Genomic DNA, 21,874 nt, shown 5'->3' with positions numbered 1-21,874 from the left:
CTGAGAAATCTGTATTCAGGTCAAGAAGCAACAGTTAGAACCTGACATGGAACAACAGACTGGTTCCAAATTGGGAAAGGAGTACGTCAAGGCTGTGTTTTGTCATCCTGCTTATTTAACTTATGTGCAGAATATATCATGCGAAATGCCAGGCTGGATGAAGCACAAGCTGGAATCAAGATTGCTGGGAGAAATATCATTAACCTCAGATATGCAGATGACACCACCCTTATGGCAGAAAGCGAAGAACTAAAGAGCCTCTTGATGAAAGTGAAAGAGGAGAGTGAAAAAGTTGGCTTAAAGCTCAACATTCAGAAAACTAAGATCATGGCATCTGGTCCCATCACTGCATGGCAAATAGATGGGGAAACAATGGAAACAGTGGGAGACCTTATTTTGGGGGGCTCCAAAATCACTGCAGATGGTGACTGCGGCCATGAAATTAAAAGACGCATGCTCCTTGGAAGAAAAGCTATGACCAACATAGACAGTATATTAAAAAGCAGAGACATTAATTTGCCAACAAAGGTCTATCTAGTCAAAGCTATGGTTTTTCCAGTAGTCATGTATGGATGTGAGAGTTGGACTATAAAGAAAGCTGAGCGCCAAAGAATTGATGCTTTTGAACTGTGGTGTTGGAGAAGACTCTTGAGAGTCTCTTGGACTGCAAGGAGATCCAACCAGTCCACCCTAAAGGAGATCAGTCCTGAGTGTTCATTGGAAGGACTGATGCTGAAGCTGAAACTCATTTGAAAAGGCCCTGATGCTGGGAAAGGTTGAAGGCAGGAGGAGAAGGGGACACAGAGGATGAGATGGTTGGATGGCATCACTGACTCAATGGACAGAGTTTGAGTAAACTCCGGGAGTTGGTGATGGACAGGGAAGCCTGGCATGCTGCAGTCCATGGGGTTGCAGAGTCAGACAACACTGAGCAACTGAACTGAACTGATAAAAGGATACTGACTAGTCGATGTAGAAGGAAAGGCATGATTAGAAATCACTGGTTTGCAAGCCAGTGTGTTCAGACTCACACAATGATCATCAGTGGATGCTAACTGGGGAAGAAGTTTGTATGATGTTAAAATGTCATCATGTGGATTATATACAACTGCAAAGTGCCCCTGGACAGTGCAACAGCTCAGCATTTACAACCTGAACCAAGTGATCCAGTAGACTAATAGTGGGTCCCTGGCCCAAGGTGCCATGAGATTTAAAAATAAAAATAGCCCACCCTTGAGGAACTCTTGCTTTTTAAGCCTCTTGACCTAACCTGTGTTGTACGGGAAACAGAATAAAGGAACAGGGTGGTTCAGATGGTAAAGAATCCACCTGCAATGCAGAGGACCTGGGTTTGATCCCTGGGTTGGGAAGATCCCCTGGAGAAGGGAAAGGCTACCCACTCCAGTATTCTGGCCTGGAGAATTCCATGGACTGTATTGTCCTTGGGGCACAAAGAGTTGGACACAACTGAGCGACTTTAACTTTAAAAAAGCTCAAATATAATGTCAGAAATCTAGTTTGCAAAAAAAGCACTATGAGTGAGGAAATTTGAATGAAAACTAGTTATTAGATATTATGGAATTATAAATTTTTTAGGTGTAATAATGCTATTATGGTTCTATAGGAGAAAAACCTCATTCTTAGGTATTGTTGAAGTACTCAGGGAGGCATTGTTGAAGTACTCAGGGATGAAGTGGCACGATGTCTGACTTTCAAATGGTCAAAAATATATGGGCATGTTTGTGGGTATGTATATAAATGTATGTTTGCCATTTTTCATAATAAAAAGTAAAGAAAAAAGGCACAAGACAGTGAGCATAGGTGGTGGGTTACTGATGCTATTAAACAGTAGAGGGAGAGAAAAGATTATCCATCTATGGGAGGACTCAAGTGTCACAGAAGAAAACGTTAACGACTGCCTTGGTCAAAGGGGCCACGAGTAGGAAGGAGGTTTAATGTTTTCTTCCTGTCCTTTTGCTGGTTGAAAAGACACTTATGCACAGTCCACTGAATTTTTTTTCAAAGGGTGTGGGGAGATGTTTTTTAGCCCCTGGCCTCCTCCCAGTTACTGGTGATAGGGTCACAGAATGCACCCACTGCCCTCTGGATGACTGACTGGGATGGGCCAGGCAGTAACTGTGAATCAGGGAATGAATGGCGGGCGTGTCCCCCCAGTGGCTCCAGCACAGGGACCACGTCAGCATGTTGACAGGACAAACAGCCCGTCCTCTGGGGAATGGGAAGGAATCCTTCTCTTGGTTTGAGAATCAGTGACAGACTCCAGCTCAGTGTCTTGGACAGCTCAAGATGCAAGCCTGCAAGCCATCAAGTGACCTGAGGTATCCTGCTTGTAGGGAACTCATATCTACAACCGGGAAAGGAAGACATGTGCTCTGCTCTTTGACTGAAAGCACCCCATCAAACTACTCTCAGAGAAGCCCTGGTTGATTTTCTGCGGGTGCTGCCCCCCTCTGCCCACCCTCAGTGCAGGTAACAAGAGTGAACCATGTTAAAGGGCTGTGGACACACTACCTTGGGGGCATAGTTATTCTTGTCGGGCTCGATGATCTTCAGGTCCAAAACGAGCTCTGCAAGCACCAGGAGGGCATCCAGGACGACCAGGCAGATGATGATAACCTGTGGACCGACGGAAGAAGCAAGAAACCATGAGACCTAAACAGGGACCTTCCTTCCATCTCTAAGGGCTGTTAACACCTGGATGTCAAGGATGGGAGGCCAGTTGCCCGCAGCAGCTCCAGCGCCCTCTCAGGAGGCCTGCTGGGGGCCAGCTCCTCTCACTGGAGCCCCTCCTTCCAGCCCATGGCCATGCCTGTCCTCCTAAAGCCTCCGTGCAGCTCACTCACTGACCCTTGGTCACCACTGGTCTTTCTCTTAACTTGGAAGTTCACTGCTTCTCAGCATCTCTTGAACCAAACTGCTAATGCCTAGATGGCAAAAAATAAGTAGTAATGTTTTTTAAAGCTTTTGTGTTTCTAGTTCTGGGAATTGCTCTTGCCAGGGTACACCCAGAACAGAGGCTCAATAAATAAAACATCCATCCTCAAGAGAGCCAAGTTGCAGGAGGATCTCTAGGGATGCCTCCTCCAGGCAGCTGGGTTAGGGTGACATCCACTGTGCCCATCAAACAGCTTCAGACTGGAGACCTGAGGTGCCCACCCCAACCCCATGTGCTCACTGCGGGGGGAGGGGGCAGGGAGTTCTGGGTGTCCTGGGAAACAGAGGAGCTGCTGAGGGAAAGACAATCTCGTGGGATTTGTGACCTGCTGGAGCGGGGAGCTGGGGGGGACCAGAGTGAAGTGAGTGGGTGGTCTCAGCGATGGCGGTGGGGGTGGTCATGGTGACGGAGGCAGTGATGATGGTGAATCGGATAGTGAAGGTGGGGTGGAGGTGATGGCATCTGGGGTGACCACAGGCATGAGGTGGGAGTGGTGGAAATGGCAGCAACAGGAGGAACCCCAAGGGGGGGGTTCCCTCTTTTTTCCCTTGACCCTTGCGTGACCTCTTTCTTCCCTTGAACATACTGGACTGTCAACTTACTTCCCTGGGGGCCTTGCCTCTTACACTGTCAGGCAGATAGATCTTGACCTCTGAGAATTAGTCTGCCGTTATCTTGGCAGTTTCTGCAGTTTCAGGTCGCAATTGAACCAGTTCAGGCCTATAAAGAATGGACTATTAAACTTTTTGACCATTTCGACCTGTAACAATTATGTCACTAATTATTTGATGATGTGGTTTATTGTTGAAAATTGTATGGCAAAGTGCTCTGTAATGAAATATTCACACAAATCCGAATTCAGTAGCTTAATGAAGACTCAAGCCTCAGACGGCATCTTTCCTTCTTTCCTCGCTCCCTCCCTCCTTGGTTTCATGTTGGAGCTAAAGGGATCTAAGAGCTCATCTAGTCTAGAAGCAAGGCATGGAGATATTAAAAACACACTGGATATTCAGCCGTAAAAAGGAATGGAGCACTGACGTACACTACAGTGTGGATGGACCCAGAAAACATGCTAAGTGAGAGAAGCCGAACACAAAAGATCACATACGTTGTAGGATTCCATTTACATGAAATGTCCGGTAGAGGTGAAAAGTAGATTAAGGTTTGTCGGGGACTGGGGGTTACTGTTTAATGGGTACTGGGTCTCTTTGGGGGTGATGGAAGTGTTCTGGAACCAGACAGTGGTGATGGCCACACAACATCGTGAATGTACTAGATAAATGCCACTGAATTATCCACTTTACAGTGATTAATTTGATCATAAAATGATTTAATTAATTAATTTTAATTTCACCTCAGTTTTAAAAAGTGATCGAGAGACAGACCCAAGGTCACGAAACCGCAGTGCCTGGGTCCCAACCCCAGCCTCTATGAACTGACCCCTAAGGCTCCGAATCCACCAGTTGACAAGGCAGGACAAGTTCTGAGGGGAGCCATGTCACATGGGAAAACGCTGAGAATTCAGGGAACTGGGTTAATTCCAAATCCTCACTGGAAGTCAGCCATCCCTAGCAGCAGCACCCAGAGGTGCAGGGGAGCCAGTCCTGAGCCGGCTCCCCCGTGAGCCTGGACCTTGGGCACAGCCCTCAGCTCTGCCGTGCCTTGGCGTTAGCTCTAACAAGCTTCAGCATCCTTCCGGGGGAGATGGGACTTCGCTGCATTTTCCACCCCGACTGACAATGGCAGCATCGAGTGAGATAAAGTGTGAGGTGTGCTCAGCAGACGGCCTGGCCACAGTCAGCAGGTGATAAAAGTGAGGCTCCTCCCAGCCTTCCTGGCCATGCTCCCCTGCCTGTCTGTGGCTACCACGGAGGCCTGACTCACCCCAAGTTCTCTCCTTTGGTTGGTTGTGCCATCCTGTGAGAAGTGACAACAGTCAACTATATATGTCACCTTGGTCACCTCAAACCATGGGAACAGGTGGAGACTGCACCCAAGAGAGGGCATTCCAGAATCTCTTGTATGTGGATTCTATCTGCACAGATCAAACCCTTGAATCCTTACTCCCTACCCCGAGGTAGCCTCCCTGCTTCCACTTGGGCCCCTCTCCAAACTGCTCATGTCGCTGCCTCCCCACCGCACACTCGGACTCTGATGGCTGCCCACTGCCGGTGGGTGGACTTCCAGCACCTCCGTTCCCACTACTGGATACATACAAGCCTGATGGACCCTTCTCAATTCCTGCAAAACTGAAGCCTCTTTCCTCCCTCAGGCCCTTTGCAAACACGGCCCCTCTGCCTGGGAAGCTCCTCCCTTCCCATCCACAGACCTCACTCCTGCCCAGCCTCGTGGTGTCAGGTGAAGTATCACCTGCTCTGCCTCACATCCTAGATTGGGTCTCCCCCACCCTGAGGATCTCTCAGAGCCACCCTGCTCTGTTTCCCTGCAGAGGGCTTCTCTCCACTTGTATCCAACATCTGTCTGATTTCTGGAATGCCCACCTCTCTACAGAGCACCCATCCTCTGCAAGTGAGGGCAGGGATGTGTCCACCACGCTCACTGCCGTGACCCTGGTGCATAGCAGAAGCTAAGAAGTGACTGTTGAGTGAATGAATAAACACCTCTCCTATGCTCTTCCCCAGAGCCATGTGGCCTGGGGGGCCCAGTCAGGAGAGGGGGGACCTCCCCAGGGCTCCCCTTGCAGCTGGGAGGAAGCTGGCTCCTTCCTTCTGCTCTTGAAATTGAGGGTTTGGGATTTCAACCCCAACAACATAATACCACGTTTCCTCTTCTGTCAGAGCTACAGAGGAAAGTGCTGAGCTGCCAGGAGTGCTGGGTTGCCTGCTTTGTTTCTGTAAGTCACACGAGAGTAGGAAAAAAAAAGACCAAAATAATTCCTTCTCTTTTACTCTGGAACAAAGTCAGTGATGGGAGAGGCAAGGGCTGCTTCTCTCTACTTTCAGAAGGGACACCAGCTCCAGGGAGGAGCTGGGTTATCATGGTTGAAGGGGGGTAACCTGCAGCAGGGGCCCCCAAAGAGTTCCATTCTGGGAACTGACAGACTGGGCTGACAAGGAGCCTCCCGCTTTCTGCTGGGTCTCAGTACATGCTTCCAGATACCTGCTCACCCACACTGGGGTGGCGGGATGGGGTTCAGACAGGGCTGGCCAGACTCCACTCACGTTGGGACTGACACTGAGCCCTGTAGGAAGTCCTATTCCTTCTGCTACTCTCTGAAGCCTGCGTCTCCCTCTCAGGGTCTCCCCATAACCATACCTAGAGATTGGTGGCGGGTTGGTTATGCCAGGCAGATATTTTCAGCATCACTTCAGAAAAGAAGAGACTGCCCCCACCCCCCAATTTATCCTTTCATTTCCTTTGTGTGTGTAGGGGGTAAATTTTGCATAACTTAACATTTAACATTGCAAAACTTAACGTTTTCACTCCTTTACGGTTGGCATAAAGTTCACAGGCCTTAAGTACATTCACAAGGTTGTTCAACCATCACTGGTATCTAGTTCTAGAACATTTTCGTTACCTTAACCGGAAACTACATCCATTGAGCGGTCATTCCCCCTTCCATTCCCTCTACTCTGTTGTCTCTGTGGATGTATGCATTCGAGACATTTCACATGAATGGAATTGCAAGACACGTGGCCTCTGTGTCTGGCTTCTTCCATTTAGGATCGTGTCGTCAAGGGGCATCCACACTACAGAACACATCAGTGCTCCATTCCTTTCTGCAGCTGAGTAGGGACGGAGCACATTTTGTTTAATGGATTGATTCATCAGGTGATAACTGACTTTTGGATTAGGACTTACTCTGCCCCTGACAACAGGGGACCCGCCCTGCACACGATCCATGCTGGGTAGGTATCTGCGGAGCGACGGAACTGGTGACAGAGATGGGCCCCCTCCCACCTGACCTCGTGACTCTGGGCTGATGGCTCTGCCCCACCCAAGGCATTTTGGGCCTCTGCCCACCTACCTGAAACCTGTGGGCGCTGAAGAGCTTCCTCAAAGTGGTCCTGAAGTCTAGGCGGGGCCTGGGCACAGGGGCCGGGGCTGGGGTGGGGTCAGTGGCTCTGCCCTCCTCGGCCGAGGCTGAGGCCTCAGTGGGCGGCGGCTGCTCTTCTTCCTCCTCCTCCTCCTCATTCTCCCACTTCTTGTAGTTGATGTTCCAGGCGTGGTAGTCGTCCCCGACGACGGTGAAGTGTTTCAAGAACTTGCTCATCCTCTCGGCGGGAGCCACCCTGGCCCTGCGGGTGACTGCCTGAAGAAAGGGGGACAGAGAGCGAGCGCTCAGGCAGCCTGTCCGTCAGTCTCCGGGGTAGCAGAGCCCCCGCTAGGCCGGGCCCCGGGGTGAAGACGGTCCGGTGCTTAGAGAACCCTGAGAGCGCAGACCGTGAGGTCACAGTGGTTTTTCGTGCACTTATTTTTGGAATCCAGGGTCTCAGCGCCGGTGAGGCAACAGGAAACCCCAGACTCCGTCAGGCCTGCCACTGTGGTCTGGTTGGCAGTAACCAACAGGAGAGGTACTGCCTCCCAGTCGCAAAACACCCACCGCAGGCCCGCATGTAAATACCGGAAGACCCAATAGCAGCCCCTGGTGCAGAGACATCACAACCTAAAAACCCAGAGGTGAGAGTTGGCAGGCCAGGGAGAGGGCAAAGGCAGAAGTAAAAGTGCCCAGAGTTTCACACAAAAGCGAAGCCACCCTCGCCACTGATTGGTCCTAGAAAGGTCTGGGCAGCAAGTGGATTTTTCTAAGTTCAGCCAGTGCTGTTTTAAATAATTACAGACAGTTGTTTAAAAGACCGATGACTTCAAAGTGAAAAAGCAAATAAGCTTCCCACTCCTTTACCCAACTTACCATCCCAGACATCAAACTTTTTCTAAAGTTCAATAATGAAAACTTCCAGGTATGGCTAAGAGAAGAGGCAATATGATCAGAATAACAGGAAAAGAGAGCCCCAAACAGACCCAGCTCACTGTGAGAACCTGGATATGATGGCAATGGCAGTCCAGATCAGTGAGAAAACACTGGCGAGGTTAGGACATTTGGCTTTTCCAACAAGGGGGGAAAAAATCCTACCTCACGCCACACAGAGAATAAATTTCATTTGTATTAATCTATATAAATGCATTTAAAAGTTTAAAAACAAAATACAGACAAGTATCTTTATGACCTCAGTTCTGTGAAGGATTGCTTAAATAAGACAAAAAACACAAAATAAATCAATAGACCTGACTCATCAAACCTAAAAATGTTTGTCTCTCACACATATACACACCTGTACAAAGTAAGACGCATCACAGACTGGGAGTAAATATTTGCAATGCATTTAATAGACAAAGATTTTAGTATCCAGAATATAGAAAGAAATCTTACCCACAAAAGACAACTCCATGGAAAACTAGTTAATGGATATTACTAGTCAGGTCACATGAGAGGAAACCCAGATAGCCCAGACACTCAACTTTACTAATATTTAGGAAAAGGTGAATTGAAGTAACAATCACACACCTTTTCATTCCTCAGATTGGCAAGAATTTTAAAATCTACAATAGCAAACAGTGAATGTGTGAGGCAATGGGGGTCTCTTGAACCCTGAAGGTAGGAACAGACACTGGCACCACTATTTTTCCAAGCAATCTGGTACTGTTTTGTCAAATTGAAATTATATTGTTAATGATCTAGTAATCCCACCCCTAGATAGGTTTCAAAGAGAAACTCGCCCACATGTACTCAAATCAGTGACATGTTCAAGAATGTTCACTGCAAATGTTCACCTAAATGGTAGGAGATAGAGAAGTGAATTTTCTCTATTCACGTGATGGAATTTTATACAGCAGTTAAAATGAATGAACCATGTCTCTGTGTATCACTGATGACATCCATGTGTACCCCCTCAGCAGTACTGAACACAGAAAGATCACTCCCTTTCTTCAAAAACATCCTTCACTGGCTTCTCAAATCCTACTTTCTGAGTTTCCTGCTACCTCAATGGCTACCAAATACTACCATGTATTATTTTTGGAATGTGTGAAAATGTGAGCATAAACATACGAAAGAAGGAGATTTCTGCTTCTGACCAATGACACAGTAACCGGTATAAACAACCATACCAGTTAGAGCAACTGCCGTAAGAGTAACTATACCAGTTAGAGTACCTGCCATAAGACTAGATAAAATATAACTCTACAACTGGGTAAAATGTATGAAATTTACTGTGATCCTTGAAAGAAGAGAAACAAGTAAGATGAGCCCCACAATCACTCTAGCCTTCTGCCTGGAGGTACTTTTTGGACTGTGGAGACAAAGATTATAGTTCAGGATTATTGAACTTTACTTCCTCAGGAATTTGCATGGCAAGGTACCAGAGAAAAGGAAGCAGTGCAGAGAGAAAACACTCCAAATATTGCACTTAGGCTGAGTCCTAAACTTCACATGTGCAGAGCAAGACTCCATGAAACAGGGCAAAATATAACTTTCAGGAAAAAAACAAAGCATAAAAAAACTCTCAGGGAACTGTGAGCTGAACAACTACCAGAGAGTTACACAGGTCTGGGTTGGGAGATCTGTGAGTTTCAAACAGCGAGAGCAGAGAGATCTTGTTGAATACTCTTGAGTGCTCAGTAGAAATTCCAGAAAAGTCATGCCTTATATATAGACCTAATCTAGCCCTCCAGTCAGGGCTACCTTAGACCTGTCCCAACCAAGCTTAAAAATAAGGCTTTTAAAAAGATCATGCTTATCTCTAAGTAAATTAACTGCCTCTTGGAACAAAACTCAGTACTCTGTTGAAGAAGACAGCAAAATACTCTCAACAACATAACATTCATAATGTCCAACATATAATACAAAATTACCAGACAGATAAATAAGCAGGAAAATGTGGTCATAAACCAATAAAACATCAGCTTATTAGCTCAAAAGGGATGGAGATAATGAAATTGGCCAACAAAGGTTTGAAAATAGTTAATTATAAATATGTTCAAGGATTTCAAGGAAAACATGAACTAAATGAGGGAACAAATGGAAAATCTCAAAAGAAAAATGGAAACTATAAAAAATCCAAATGGATACTCTAGAATTGAAAAACACATATATGAAATGAAAAATCACTGGATGGGCTTAACAGCTGATTAGATGCTGCAGAAGAAAAGATCAGGGATCTTAAAGATAAAAAACTGAAACTATCCAGTGGAAGCAAGAAGAGAAAAAAAAGCTAGGGCTAAAAAAAAAAAGAACAGAGCTTCAGGGACATTAAGTTCCTAATATACATGTACCTGGAGTACCAAAAAGAGAAGAGAGGGAAAATATTTGGAGAAATAACACCTGGAAAAAATCTCCAAATTCAATGGAAAAATACAAACATACAGGTCCAAGATTCTGAGTCCCCAGAGTACCACGTGACCTAGAGCAGAAGCCCATCAAGTGCCTATTGGTGGAGGGCCCTGGGGCCTCCAATTGCTGGGTTCTCAAGGTTGCCCAAGGACCAGGCCCACAACCAACCTGAATCTTTCTGGGTGGTTAGTGGCCATGATGCCCTCCACCAAAACACTTCATCTGGCAGATAGAAACCTCTTGCACTAATTCTCAGCATGGTGGGAACCTCAGGGTGTGCTACAAAAACCACATTCATATTTTATACAGAAAACTTTTTTTGAAACTTTGCATCCAGTAAAGAAGCAACTTTCAGTAATTTGGAATGAAAATATGGCACCCAGCAGAGCAGAAAACAACTCTAGTTTTAAGTCAAAAATCCGTCATGCCAGAAGCAGCCAAGTTCCAGAAAAGACAAAGATCATGAAAACACTGTGAGCTTCGGCAACTTCACCACCCACCCTGGACTCTCAGCTCTCAGCACCCGCCCACCCCCAACCTTGCCCAGGCAGATGGAAGGACTGACTCATCGAGTTGCGGGGACCACCAGCCTTAGTCCTGGCCAGGAGCAGACCCTCTGTAAGCACCCGCTAGTATTATTAGTCCTCAATAACAAACACTCTCAGCTCCACTCCTCCGACTTCTTCATCACCTGTGGATATCTCGGTTCACTGGTTACTGGGCCCAAACTGTCTGCCTCTGCAGCCCCATGTGTTTAGTCACATGGACTGAAAGACTCCTTTTCTGGCTGAAACTAGATTTAGTTGCTTCTATCATGTGCAATCCGGAGAATCTAGACCAGTGGAGTCCCTGGCCCTGAACTGTCCCCACTGCTCCTGCATTAGCCCTTGCCGTCCCAGTGTATTCTCGCCCTGCTCTCTCTGGGGTCACTTTTCAATATCAAAGCCCACAACTGTGGTTCCCACCTGGACTGGGCTGTCCCCTCTCACAGTGTGGACTTTCTGTTTGACAATCTTGCCTCCTCTTGATTTTCCTCCCATCTCTGGCTGCTCTTCCTGTACCGTGTCCCTGCCCCCACGCCACCGCAAGTCCTCAAGTCCCTGACCCTGAGTTCGCCCTGGCACAGGGCGACTCCCGTCTTTGGTGGTCTCTGCACATCTGTGTTCTCAAGGCTGCTCAGGTGCCAATCAGTCTCCAGTCTGCCGTCTGATTTCCTGCCACGTCATTAGTCTGCTGTGATCCAAACTGAACTAAATTTTTTTCTCCCCCCCCTCAAATCCGCTTCTCCTTCCACACTGGCCTAGGTCAGAGAGTCACATCCGCCCTGCCACTCAAGTCCAGAACGAAAGATCACTCTTGGCTCCTCTCTCTCCATCAGGCCTGTCAATCCAACCTCCTGAACACCATTCCTCCTGCACCTTCTCTTCGTCTCTCTCCTACCACTCTCACCTCTTTTTGGGACACTTGCGCCAACCTCCTGACTCGGCCTCTTACCTCTGACCCTTTCTCCACCCAGTGGTGGCCAGGTCACCTTGCTCCAGTGCTGGGCTGGCTGCGTCCCTGCCCTTGCCTATCTCCCTCCCCTCCTTCCCATTACTTTCAGTCCCTCCACCCTCACCCCCTGCCAACTGCTGCCTTCAGGACAAGGTCAAAGCTCTCTTGGTCCCTTCCCCAGCCTCCACCACACTCCAGTTACACTAAACGCACTGTGGTTCTGGAATAAACCACTCTCTCTTGCTTCCAGAACGTCACACGACCCGCGCTGCCCCCCCCCCCCAACCCCCACCACCCCGCCTGGAATACCCACCATCTGCCTCACCCCAGTTCTTCTTCAGGTTTTACAGAATCAATTTTACCTCCCTTGGGAGGACTTCCTTAACTGCCACATGTTGGGTGAGGGTCCTTCCTCTACTTCCCCATCAAGCCACTAACGAACGCTGTGACATCTCAAGGTTGTCTGTCTCCGGCACTAGTCTGTGAACCCCGGGAGGGCAGATGCTGTTCCTCCCTCGGTCACAGGGAGGGGCTCAATATTTAATAAACGATTTAACAACAAAACCGCAGGAGCTACCCATCAAAGGTAATTGCCTACTTCTCCTTTAGACATGACAGGTATTATACCAGAAAAATTACTACCTGGGAGAGAGGGGGAAAAACAAACAAACAAACAAACAGACCTACAATTGATGCGGAAGAAAGTATTCTTGTGAATGTCTATCTTTCAGACTCTGAAGCTGTCATCTGTAGGAGGGGGAAAGTCCTTATTTCATGGTCATCCAGCAATCACTGAAATAGGTACTTTTTAAGAAATTCATCTGACTGCTGATTCCCAGGACCGAATGTCTGCTAAGTCCCCATTTCCCCATTCCCTCTCAGAGCCTACTTTTGGGGACTTAATTTGCTTATTAATAAACACGTGTGTGCATGCATGCTAAGTCACTTCAGCTGTGGTCTGACTCTTTGTGACCCTATGGACTGTAGCCTGCCAGCTTCCTCTGTCCAAGGGATTCTCCAGGCAAGAATACTGGAGTGGGTTGCCATGACCACCTCCAGGGGATGCTCCTGATCCAGGAATCCAACCCACGTCTCTTATGTCTCCTGCACTGGCAAATGAGTTTTTTACCAATAACGCCACGTGGGAAGCCCCATTAATCAACACTCCCACCCCCAAACAAGACACAATAGCAGCAACATCTATTACTGCTGATTGTTTATAATTTGTTATAACAGCACGCTGGTAAGTTCCTTAAATGCACTATTTCATTTTAATTCCTAACAACTCTCTGAGGTCAAAGTCATCATTTTGGGTCTGGGTGAAAAAGGTGATATGTCCAAAGTCACACACTCAGAAAATGGCAGAGCCAGGACCTGCCCTTGGCTGGGCTGTACGACTTGGAGGCCCCCATGTTACAAGACATGGCTGAGAAAAGGCCAGGCAGGCTGTGACCATAGATCTGTCAGCTAGGAGGGTGCAGTGGGTTGAAACGCGGCTGTCCCAAATCCATGTCTACCTGAAACCTCAGAATGTCACCTTGCTTGGAATACAAGCCTTTATCAAGATCTTGCTGGGAATAACCTGGAGGTCCCAGTTGTTAGGACTCCCTGCTCTCATGGCCAACTGCCTGGGCTTCAATCCCTGGTCAGGGAACTAAGATCCCACAAAGTGCACGGTGCAGTCAAAAAAAAAAAAAAAAAAAATCTTGACATAAAACCATGCTGGATTTAGGATGGACCTTAAATCCAGTGACTGGTGTCCTTATAAGAAGAGGGGGGGACTTCCTTGGTGGTCCAGTGGCTAAGACTCTGCACTCCCAATGTAGTGGGCCCACGTCTGATCCCTGGTTGGGGAACTGGACCCCATATGCTGCAACTAAAGAGCTGACATGCTGCAACTAAGACTCGGCACAGCCAAATAAATAAATATTAAAAAAAAGAAAAGAAAAGAAGGGGACACTCAGAGGAGAAGGCCATGGGAGGATGGAGGCAGAGACTGGAGTGATGCATCTACAAACCAAGGAATGCCAGAAACCACCAGAAGCCAGGCTTCCCAGGTGGCACTAGTGGTAAAGAGCCCACCTGCCGATGCAGGAGACTGAGAGACTCGGGTTCAATCCCTGGGTCAGGAAGATCCCCTGGAGGCGGGCATGGCAACCCACTCCAGTATTCTTGCCTGGAGAATCCCATGGACAGAGGCGGCTGAAGGGCTACAGTCCATAGGGTTGCAGAGTCGAACACAACTGAAGCAACTTAGCACGCACACACCAGAAGCTAGGAGAAATGGAGCTGACCTTCCCTCTGTAGGGCCTTTCCCTGGTGGCTCAGAGGGTAAAGCGTCTGCCTGCAATGCAGGAGACATGGGTTCGCTCTCTGGGTCAGGAAGATCCCCTGGAGAAGGGAATGGCAACCCACTCCAGTACTCTTGCCTGGAAAATCCCATGGACAGAGAAGCTTGGTAGACTACAGTCCATGGGATCACAAAGAGTCGGACACGACTGAGCGATTTCACTCACTCACTCACTCCCTCTGAGCCTCCAGAGGAACTGAGCTGGCCAACCCCCTGATTTTAGAACTCTGACCTTGAGGACTGAGAGAATAAATTTGTTGTTTTAAGCCATCTGGTTTGTGGTCATTTGTTATGGCAACCCCAGGAAGCTAAGACAGAACGGGTGTGCTCGAGTCAGCTCAAGGGTGCCACAGATCAAGTGCTCTCTCTTCCCCTTTATATTCATGGGCCACACACCAGTCCCACACTCCTGGAATGAAGCAGGCTCCTTTGGAGGTCAACAAAATCACTTGGAAGAAATTTATTTCTTTTTGTTTGCAGCGTATCAGCCACCTCCATCTCCTCTTGCTCTCACTGGATGCTAACAATAATCCTGAGAAATTGGCTGGGCAGGGAGAGACAGTCTCTTCATTCTAAAGAAGAGGAAACTGAGGTTCAGGGAGGAGAGATCTACTGCCCAGAGTCGCCTGGTGTAGCAGGGTGACAGAGGTGGAGGAAGGAAGGCATGTCTCTGCACCACCTGGTGGGCACAGAAATGGGTACGTCCTTCTTAGGAGGGTGATGAGGCAGTTTCTTTCATCTTTTCAAAGGACATTTGAGTCTCCCTAATGTGCCAGGTGTGGGAGCAAAGGAAGGATCAGCCTTAAACTAGTTTCTACAAAACTTTAAATGTTTGTATTGTTTGACCTGACACAAGGGACCCATGCACAAGCACAGACACTCACACATGTACTCACTGCAGTCCTGTTACAACCTTAAGGTCCATGGTTAAATACGCTGTGGTGGACCCACACTATGGAACACCACACAGCTGTTAAGAATGCCCTACGTCAGTGTGGCTGCAGGGACTGACACAGAAATGTCTCTCTCCACTATGGTCAAGTGAAAATCGGCATAGTACTAACTCTAACCCTAACCAGGCCACAGTGTATAATTCCATGTTTGTTAAAAACAAAATCAACAACCCAAACCAAATCGTTACTTCTGTGAAGCAAAAGGGATTGGGACTGGGTTGGAAGGTGAAGAGAAACTTTTTTTTTCCCTGTTAGATTTAACAATAAGAAATAGCCATTTTTGGAGTCAGATCCAACCTACAGAGAATGAAGTATTTGGGTGAGGGGAGAAGGGAGAAAGAATTTTTTAAAAATATATGTACACACACACACACAAATCCAATATATACGTAACTGGAATCCCTAAATAAGAGAACCAAAACGATGGAACAGAATGGTTCAAGATATAATTCAAGACAACTACTGAAACAAGACTTCTTTAAAAATTACCATTTTTGCAGATTAAAACTGGTAGAAACTGACAGTTATGTGGTTCAACCTAATATCTACCTGTTTGTTGTTTTAATTTCTTATACTGAGAACTTGTTTGTGTAGTTTTTGAAAACAAACATAAGTAGTAAAGCTGACATATGAACTCAATTCTACTAGCTTTGTTCTGAGACACTCTGTCAATGAGAGGAAAACATGCCAGAAGAGCTGATTTTTAAAGCAACAAGAATGATGATGTTGAAAGAAGTGGAATCAAGGTTCTGAGATGCAATCGTTCTTCCCTCAGTAGGGGAAAATGAGGACTTGCCGCATGGCAATCACCACCACCAGCGGACAGCCGAGGGACTTGCATCTCTTACCTTCTGGGTCCAGGGGTCTTAACACCCACCCAGGCAGGGTCAGAGACGTTGTCCCAATCCCTGCCTTCCCTCCCTCTACCACAAAGCTCACCTAATCACTAAGCCCTGTGCATTTTAGCATCTAAATAACCCTTGAATCCCGGGGAAAGCAATGGCACCCCACTCCAGTACTCTTGCCTGGAAAATCCCATGGATGGAGGAGCCTGGTAGGCTGTAGTCCATGGGGTCGCAAAGAGTCAGACACGACTGAGCGACTTCCCTTTCACTTTTCACTTTCATGCATTGGAGAAGGAAATGGCAACCCACTCCAGTGTTCTTGCCTGGAGAATCCCAAGGACAGGAGAGCCTGGTGGGCTTCCGTCTATGGGGTCGCACAGAGTCGGACACAACTGAAGTGACTTAGCAGCAGCAGCAGCAACCCTTGAATCCATCACCTACTTCTCTCATCTTCTGCCTCAGCCTCCCTGCTGGGGCACCTCCCTGTCTCAGCCTGCACATTTTACTTGGAAGATGTACCAGCCCCTCACTGTTCTCCCCATCGCTTTTACACTCTTGTCAACAGCCTGAGAGCACTCCTTGAAACATAATCATGTCACTCCCTGTGCAGAAAAGGCCTGGGGCTGTGGCCTTAGAAAAGTCTGCCTGGCCCCTGGCTGGAATCTGGGAACTTGTATTTTGGGATGGTTCTCATCTGGTGAGAACAGCTCACTGTGCCTAGACTGTTTTTGTAAAAGACAGTGCGGTTTATGCTGAATACCTGCTTTCCTCAGGGCAGTCTGGAACTTCTGGAGTTTGGAAGGCACCCATGTGACCACCTCTTAAATAAAAACCTCGAGTGCTGAGTCTCTTAACAAGCTCTCCCAGAAGATAACATTTCACATGTGTTGTCACAACTTCCTGCTGGAGGAATTAAGCAAGTCCTATAAAGAGTCAGACATGACTAAGCGACTGATCTGATGTGACTCCCATGGGAGAGGAATCTGAAAGCTTGTGTCTGATCTCCCCTGGACTTCACCTCATGTACCTTTTTCCTCTTCTTTTGTAAAAATCTTAGCCATGAGTGGAACTGTGTGCTGAGTCCTATGAGCCCTCCCAGTGAATCACTGAACCCGGAGTGATCTTGGGGCCCTAATGTACTCCCTCATTTGAAACTCTCCTTGGGATTGCCACTGATCTTAAAGACACAGGGAATTCCCTGATACTCCAATGGTCAGGACTCTCTGCTTTCACTGCTAAGGGCCCAGGGTTCGATCCCTGGTAAGGGAACTAAGATCCCACAAGTTGTGTGGCATGGTAAGGAGCAAAAAAAAAAGAAAAAAAAAAAAAGACCAAAGTGCCTTCCAGAGACCTACAGCCATTGCACAGGCTGTGACCTCTGGCTGCTTATCTGATCTCACCTGTTACCGGCCTCTGGTCTGGCCACATGGTCTCCATTAGCCCTCCATACTCAACAGGTTCCTTCAACTACAGGCCCTTTGCACGTGTGATTTTCTGTCAGGAATGCCATCTTATCATTTTTCTTTGCATCCTGCAGGAGGCCTCTCTCAAGCACCCCAGCTCCAGGAAGCTGACCATGTACCTCCCTGTTGCACTCACGCATGGCCCACACCTCCCTCGATAGAGACGGATGCACCCATTTGTATAATGGAGTCGCTTCCTCCCCCAGCTCCTCATTAGGGAGCTGGTTGGGTGGGCTCCTGCTCATGCTACATTCTCCACAGCCCTCATGCCTGGAAGACTGCAGGTTCCCACTAAACATACCTGGAGGGTGGAATGAATCCCTCGAGCAACTCTCTCCTCCTGGGGGACTCCTGTACCCCAGCAGCTCACGTTCTCTTACCACCACCTCCCCACCCCCTAGTCCCCAGGGATTTGTGTTCTGAGGAATGCCTATTTTTAAAATCAGGGAAGTCTTTAAATAAGCGTAGCAGCTTTTCCTTCTCTAGGGTGGGGAGGAAGTTTGAGGTTCATGAAAATAACCACCACGACGGCTGACTAGATTGTGGGGGGTAGGTGCTGCTTGCAGACTGAGAAGCCTGACCAGCAGCCCAGGTGCCCCCAGAGATGCATTCTCCAACTTTCCTCTCCATCCCCTGTGGGTCAGAATCACTCCTGCCTTGATGGAAGAGTCTGTTGACCTGGCAAGACAATCATGAGGCTGGGGAGGCAATGTGGGAGTTAATATTTAAGGTAGTGCAAACTGCAGAGATTGGAACTATCGCCAAAGCATCTGCCATTTTCTGAGCTCTGTGCAGAAGCCCGTGACAACACACAGCAACAACTCCATGAGGCAGAGATGGAATCCTCTTCATTTACAGGTGCGGAGACTGAGAACAGAGAGGCCAAGCAACCTGCCCCAGGTCACACAGCCAGTGAGATGCAGAGCTCAGATTCCAAGCCAGGCTGCCTGGCCCAGAATCCCCTCCCTCCTCCATGACCTCTATGAACGCTGCTCTGGACTCAGCTGGTGAAGAAGGCCAACACTGAGTCGGGAGTTCAGCCTGGTGTTACTCAATAAGAAACACATTTTATACCCTGCCACTTAGGACATGCTAACATATATACATTCTATAACCAACATTAAAGTTAGTATGTGAGAGACTTAAGTTCTCCGCTTTGTTCTATTTCTTAGGAGGCTGATTGAAGCCCATTAATGGATTTCAGGAATCACCAATGGGTTGAGTCTGAAACACATGGGTACAGTAGAACATGTTTTGTCTGTTTCCCTGGAGGAGGGAGAGGATAGCTGTTGGAAAGCTGGCAGTCCTGCCCCAAGTCTGTGATTTGGCCATGTTAACTGGGAAGCACAAGTCAGGCTGCTATTTGTGTTTTGAAAGCATAGAAAGAAATGCAAGCATAGAAGTAAAAATATATAGTTACCCAGCTAGAAATTAGGACCTGTCACCAGTATGACTGAATCATCTGGGCCACCCCATCCCCCAACATCTTAGTGATGCTTCAGCTGCGGAAAAGACGAGATAAACAAGAGTTCAGGGCGCCCCCTTTCTTGCCCCTCTGTGGCTCAGTCCTTGGAAGGAGTCCAGTGCAGCTGCAGTTTAACCAATGACTCTCAGATCTGCTGCACATTGGAACCACTTGGATGCTTTAAAAACAAACAAACAAACCCCAGTGCCTGGCTCCCAGGCCCCAAGACTGTGATTCAGTTGGCCGGGGAGTGGCCTGGGTGGTTGGGATCTCCATTGTGCAGTCAAGGTCAAGAACCAGCATCATGAATGAACCTGGCACCTCCAAACACCTTATGAGAAAGGTGCCAAAGGGCCACAAGGATTTCTAAGCACATCCGGAAACCAGGTTGCCCAGATGTGGCTGGTGACAGGTGACTGAGCTGAGGACCAGGGCAGCTGATGGGCTGAAAACCCACTTGATCCTCATGATGGCGTCAGCAGCTCCTGTGTATTAGGACGGCACACTGCTACGTGCTCTCTAGGCGCTATCTTGTTTGATCTTCACTGTTCCCATTTTACAAAAAAGGAAAAGGGAAGCTCAGAGAGATGGGCAGGGGCAGGGAGGGCCTCTCAGGAGGGCAGGTGTCCAGAGCCTGCTGAGGGCCCCTCTGATTAGAGCCAGCTACAGCAGATCAGGAGTGAACCATGGCTAAAAACCCCACCAGTTTCTCCTACAACAGAGCTATTTTGCTCCCTAAAGCTAGAGGGGGCTGGATGATTAAATAGCTCCTAAATGCAATCCTATTAAAACAATTTTTTAAAAAACATAATTAACTTCATTGGGGTAAATTATTAAAAGGAATGTGTTTTAGAACCAGTAAGAGGCTTATTTGCTAGAAGTGGCCCTGGTCCAATCTTCCCTAGCTGCTCAACAATGCGGCCGGGACCACCCCTTGTTTTGGCCTCTGTGCGATGAAAGACAGGCTCCCACCCCCAGGGCCCCCCTGAGGTGTGTCCCTAGTTCTGCATTCCAACACTGCTTGCCCTGATGTTTCTGTGTCTTTACCCACACTCCTGAGACCTGTCCCTGCAGCCAGACCTCCTGACCCATCCGGACCCCTAAGTTCTACCTGCTGTCATTCACCCCAGTGAGCAGACCGTCACTCCACATCTATTTCTTTTAGTATTACTATTGTGAAAACATGAGGAAAAACAAATTCATAATTCCAACACACCAAATTTATCATCTACTTATCTATCCATCTCACTCTCTAGTCTTTTCCAATTATAATCAAAGGCTACCCACAACTTTGTATCTTTTTCCCCCCACTACTTATATGCATCAGACTTATGCCTTTTTAATGGCCGAGGTTTTTTAACCACAGAAGTCAGTGCTCTCATTATTGTGTTTTCTGACTGATCATTTTCAGCATCTTTATCACCAATTCAAAGGCCACATTTTTACACATGTTAACATTTCTGAAATCTGGCCTGCAACTGCCCAGGGTCAGTTCTGTGTCACAGTAGATCACAGTAAACAGGCGGCCCTTTTCTTCCTCACAGCACATGAAATAATGGTGCATTTACAGTCAAAGGCATCTTATGGACTAAGAAACACACACGTTTCTAAATTGTGCTCTAAATGATACTTTTGCCTTTCTGTGGGTTGCTTCCTTTCCCATAAGTGAGATGACCAGGTTTGATTATGACCATTTTCATGACTCCTGATACACCCAGTCAAGTTTTTTCCAGCAGTTGTGTGGGCTGATCCAGCCCCTCGTGAGATGCCACAGTGAGCCGGTTTCACCACAGCATAACCATCGTTGAGAATTTCCACTTGCTTTTTTGTTTTGCTTAGTAGGGAGCGATAAATGAAGGAAACTCTTCCATTTGCCTTTCTGTGAATAGTAATCATAGCTGGAACTCAAGGAGCACCTGTTACTGGGTGGCAGGCACTAAGCTTACGGTATCTTATCAGGAATTGTCACAATACGGAGGGTGATTGTCATCCTCTACTGGAAATGCCACCGAATTTCATTAATGCAAAGATGGACATTTTCCCCTTATTTCAACATTTCTGAAATCAGAATTGGTAGCATGTTGTAAGGGGCATTGGTCACTTCCCCCTCCCACACTGTAAACAGCTTTAAATCAGAAATACTCTTACAGTTAAAGGGGCCACCCATTTGACAAAATGAAAGATCATCACCATTGTCTCATGGTCCTCTGCCCCATTACTCTGCTGCTACCCTGAGCCTCTGGCACTGCCCTGACAACTCCACCTGGCCAGGCCTCTAGAAACTCCAAGAGAACAGCTGAAACGGAATCCACCGTTCAGCTGTCCTTCCCACCTTGCCCTACCCTTCACAACCAACGTCTCTTCAAATCCAACAAGCCTGCGCCTCAGATATCAAGGACAGAAGTTATTAGTCCTACTCTGGACAGCCACACAATACAGGAGGCAGAGCATTCGCTTTGCCATCAGGCTAGGTTGGAAGCCCATTTCTGCCACTTCCTGTGTGATCTGGAGCAAGTAGCTTTCCTTCTCTGTTCCCAAGCATCTCTACCTGTAAAATAAGTGGTCAGGAGGAGTCCTGATGAGCTCATTATCGGCCTAGCGATGGTCTCCTCAACTTCTCTGGACGCGCCTTCAGGAACAAGGGTGGTAACTTGGTCTCATTTTCCAGATAAGGAAACTGAGGCTCAGGGAAGTGAAGAGCATGACCAAAGGATAGTGGGCTATTAAAATGCAGAGTTGGGCTTTGAACAGTCTGTTTCTGATTTTGAGGCTATCTTGAGGTTCCTCCCGTAGCTTTCATCTCTTTAAACACTTTGGTATGGTGCAAGCACCCTGAACACGTGTTTTCCTTCCATCCTGTTAGAAACATCAATTATCTTCTCAAGGCTGGGAGCTCCATTAACTCTGCTAGTCCACCCGAATTAATTTACCTTTTCATTCCACGTGGCCATTTTCCTGTCTTCTCAGGATCTGGAAAATAAGAAAACATTTGTCCAG

The 21,874-nt window shown here is 47.6% G+C and overlaps 1 protein-coding gene across 2 annotated transcripts in view; it reads right to left on the bottom strand.

Moving 5' to 3' along the window:
* The window catches only part of HVCN1 (hydrogen voltage gated channel 1), a 27,643-nt gene extending 5,769 nt beyond the window's left edge, over nt 1-21,874 (bottom strand). For both annotated transcript variants that reach the window (XM_045163082.1, XM_045163083.1), the window contains exons 1-3: nt 21,808-21,874; nt 6,945-7,229; nt 2,533-2,637 (exon numbers count right to left, since the gene is read on the bottom strand). In XM_045163082.1, coding sequence (XP_045019017.1) covers nt 2,533-2,637; nt 6,945-7,229; nt 21,808-21,828 — 411 coding nt within the window. In that variant the 5' untranslated portion in view covers nt 21,829-21,874. The remainder of the gene's footprint in view (nt 1-2,532; nt 2,638-6,944; nt 7,230-21,807) is intronic.

The sequence above is a fragment of the Bubalus bubalis genome, chromosome 17, assembly GCF_019923935.1.
Source record: "Bubalus bubalis isolate 160015118507 breed Murrah chromosome 17, NDDB_SH_1, whole genome shotgun sequence".
In the NCBI taxonomy this organism is placed as follows: domain Eukaryota; kingdom Metazoa; phylum Chordata; class Mammalia; order Artiodactyla; family Bovidae; genus Bubalus; species Bubalus bubalis.
Note: the sequence above shows the minus strand (reverse complement) of the source record. Positions and strands in the feature narration are given on the sequence as shown.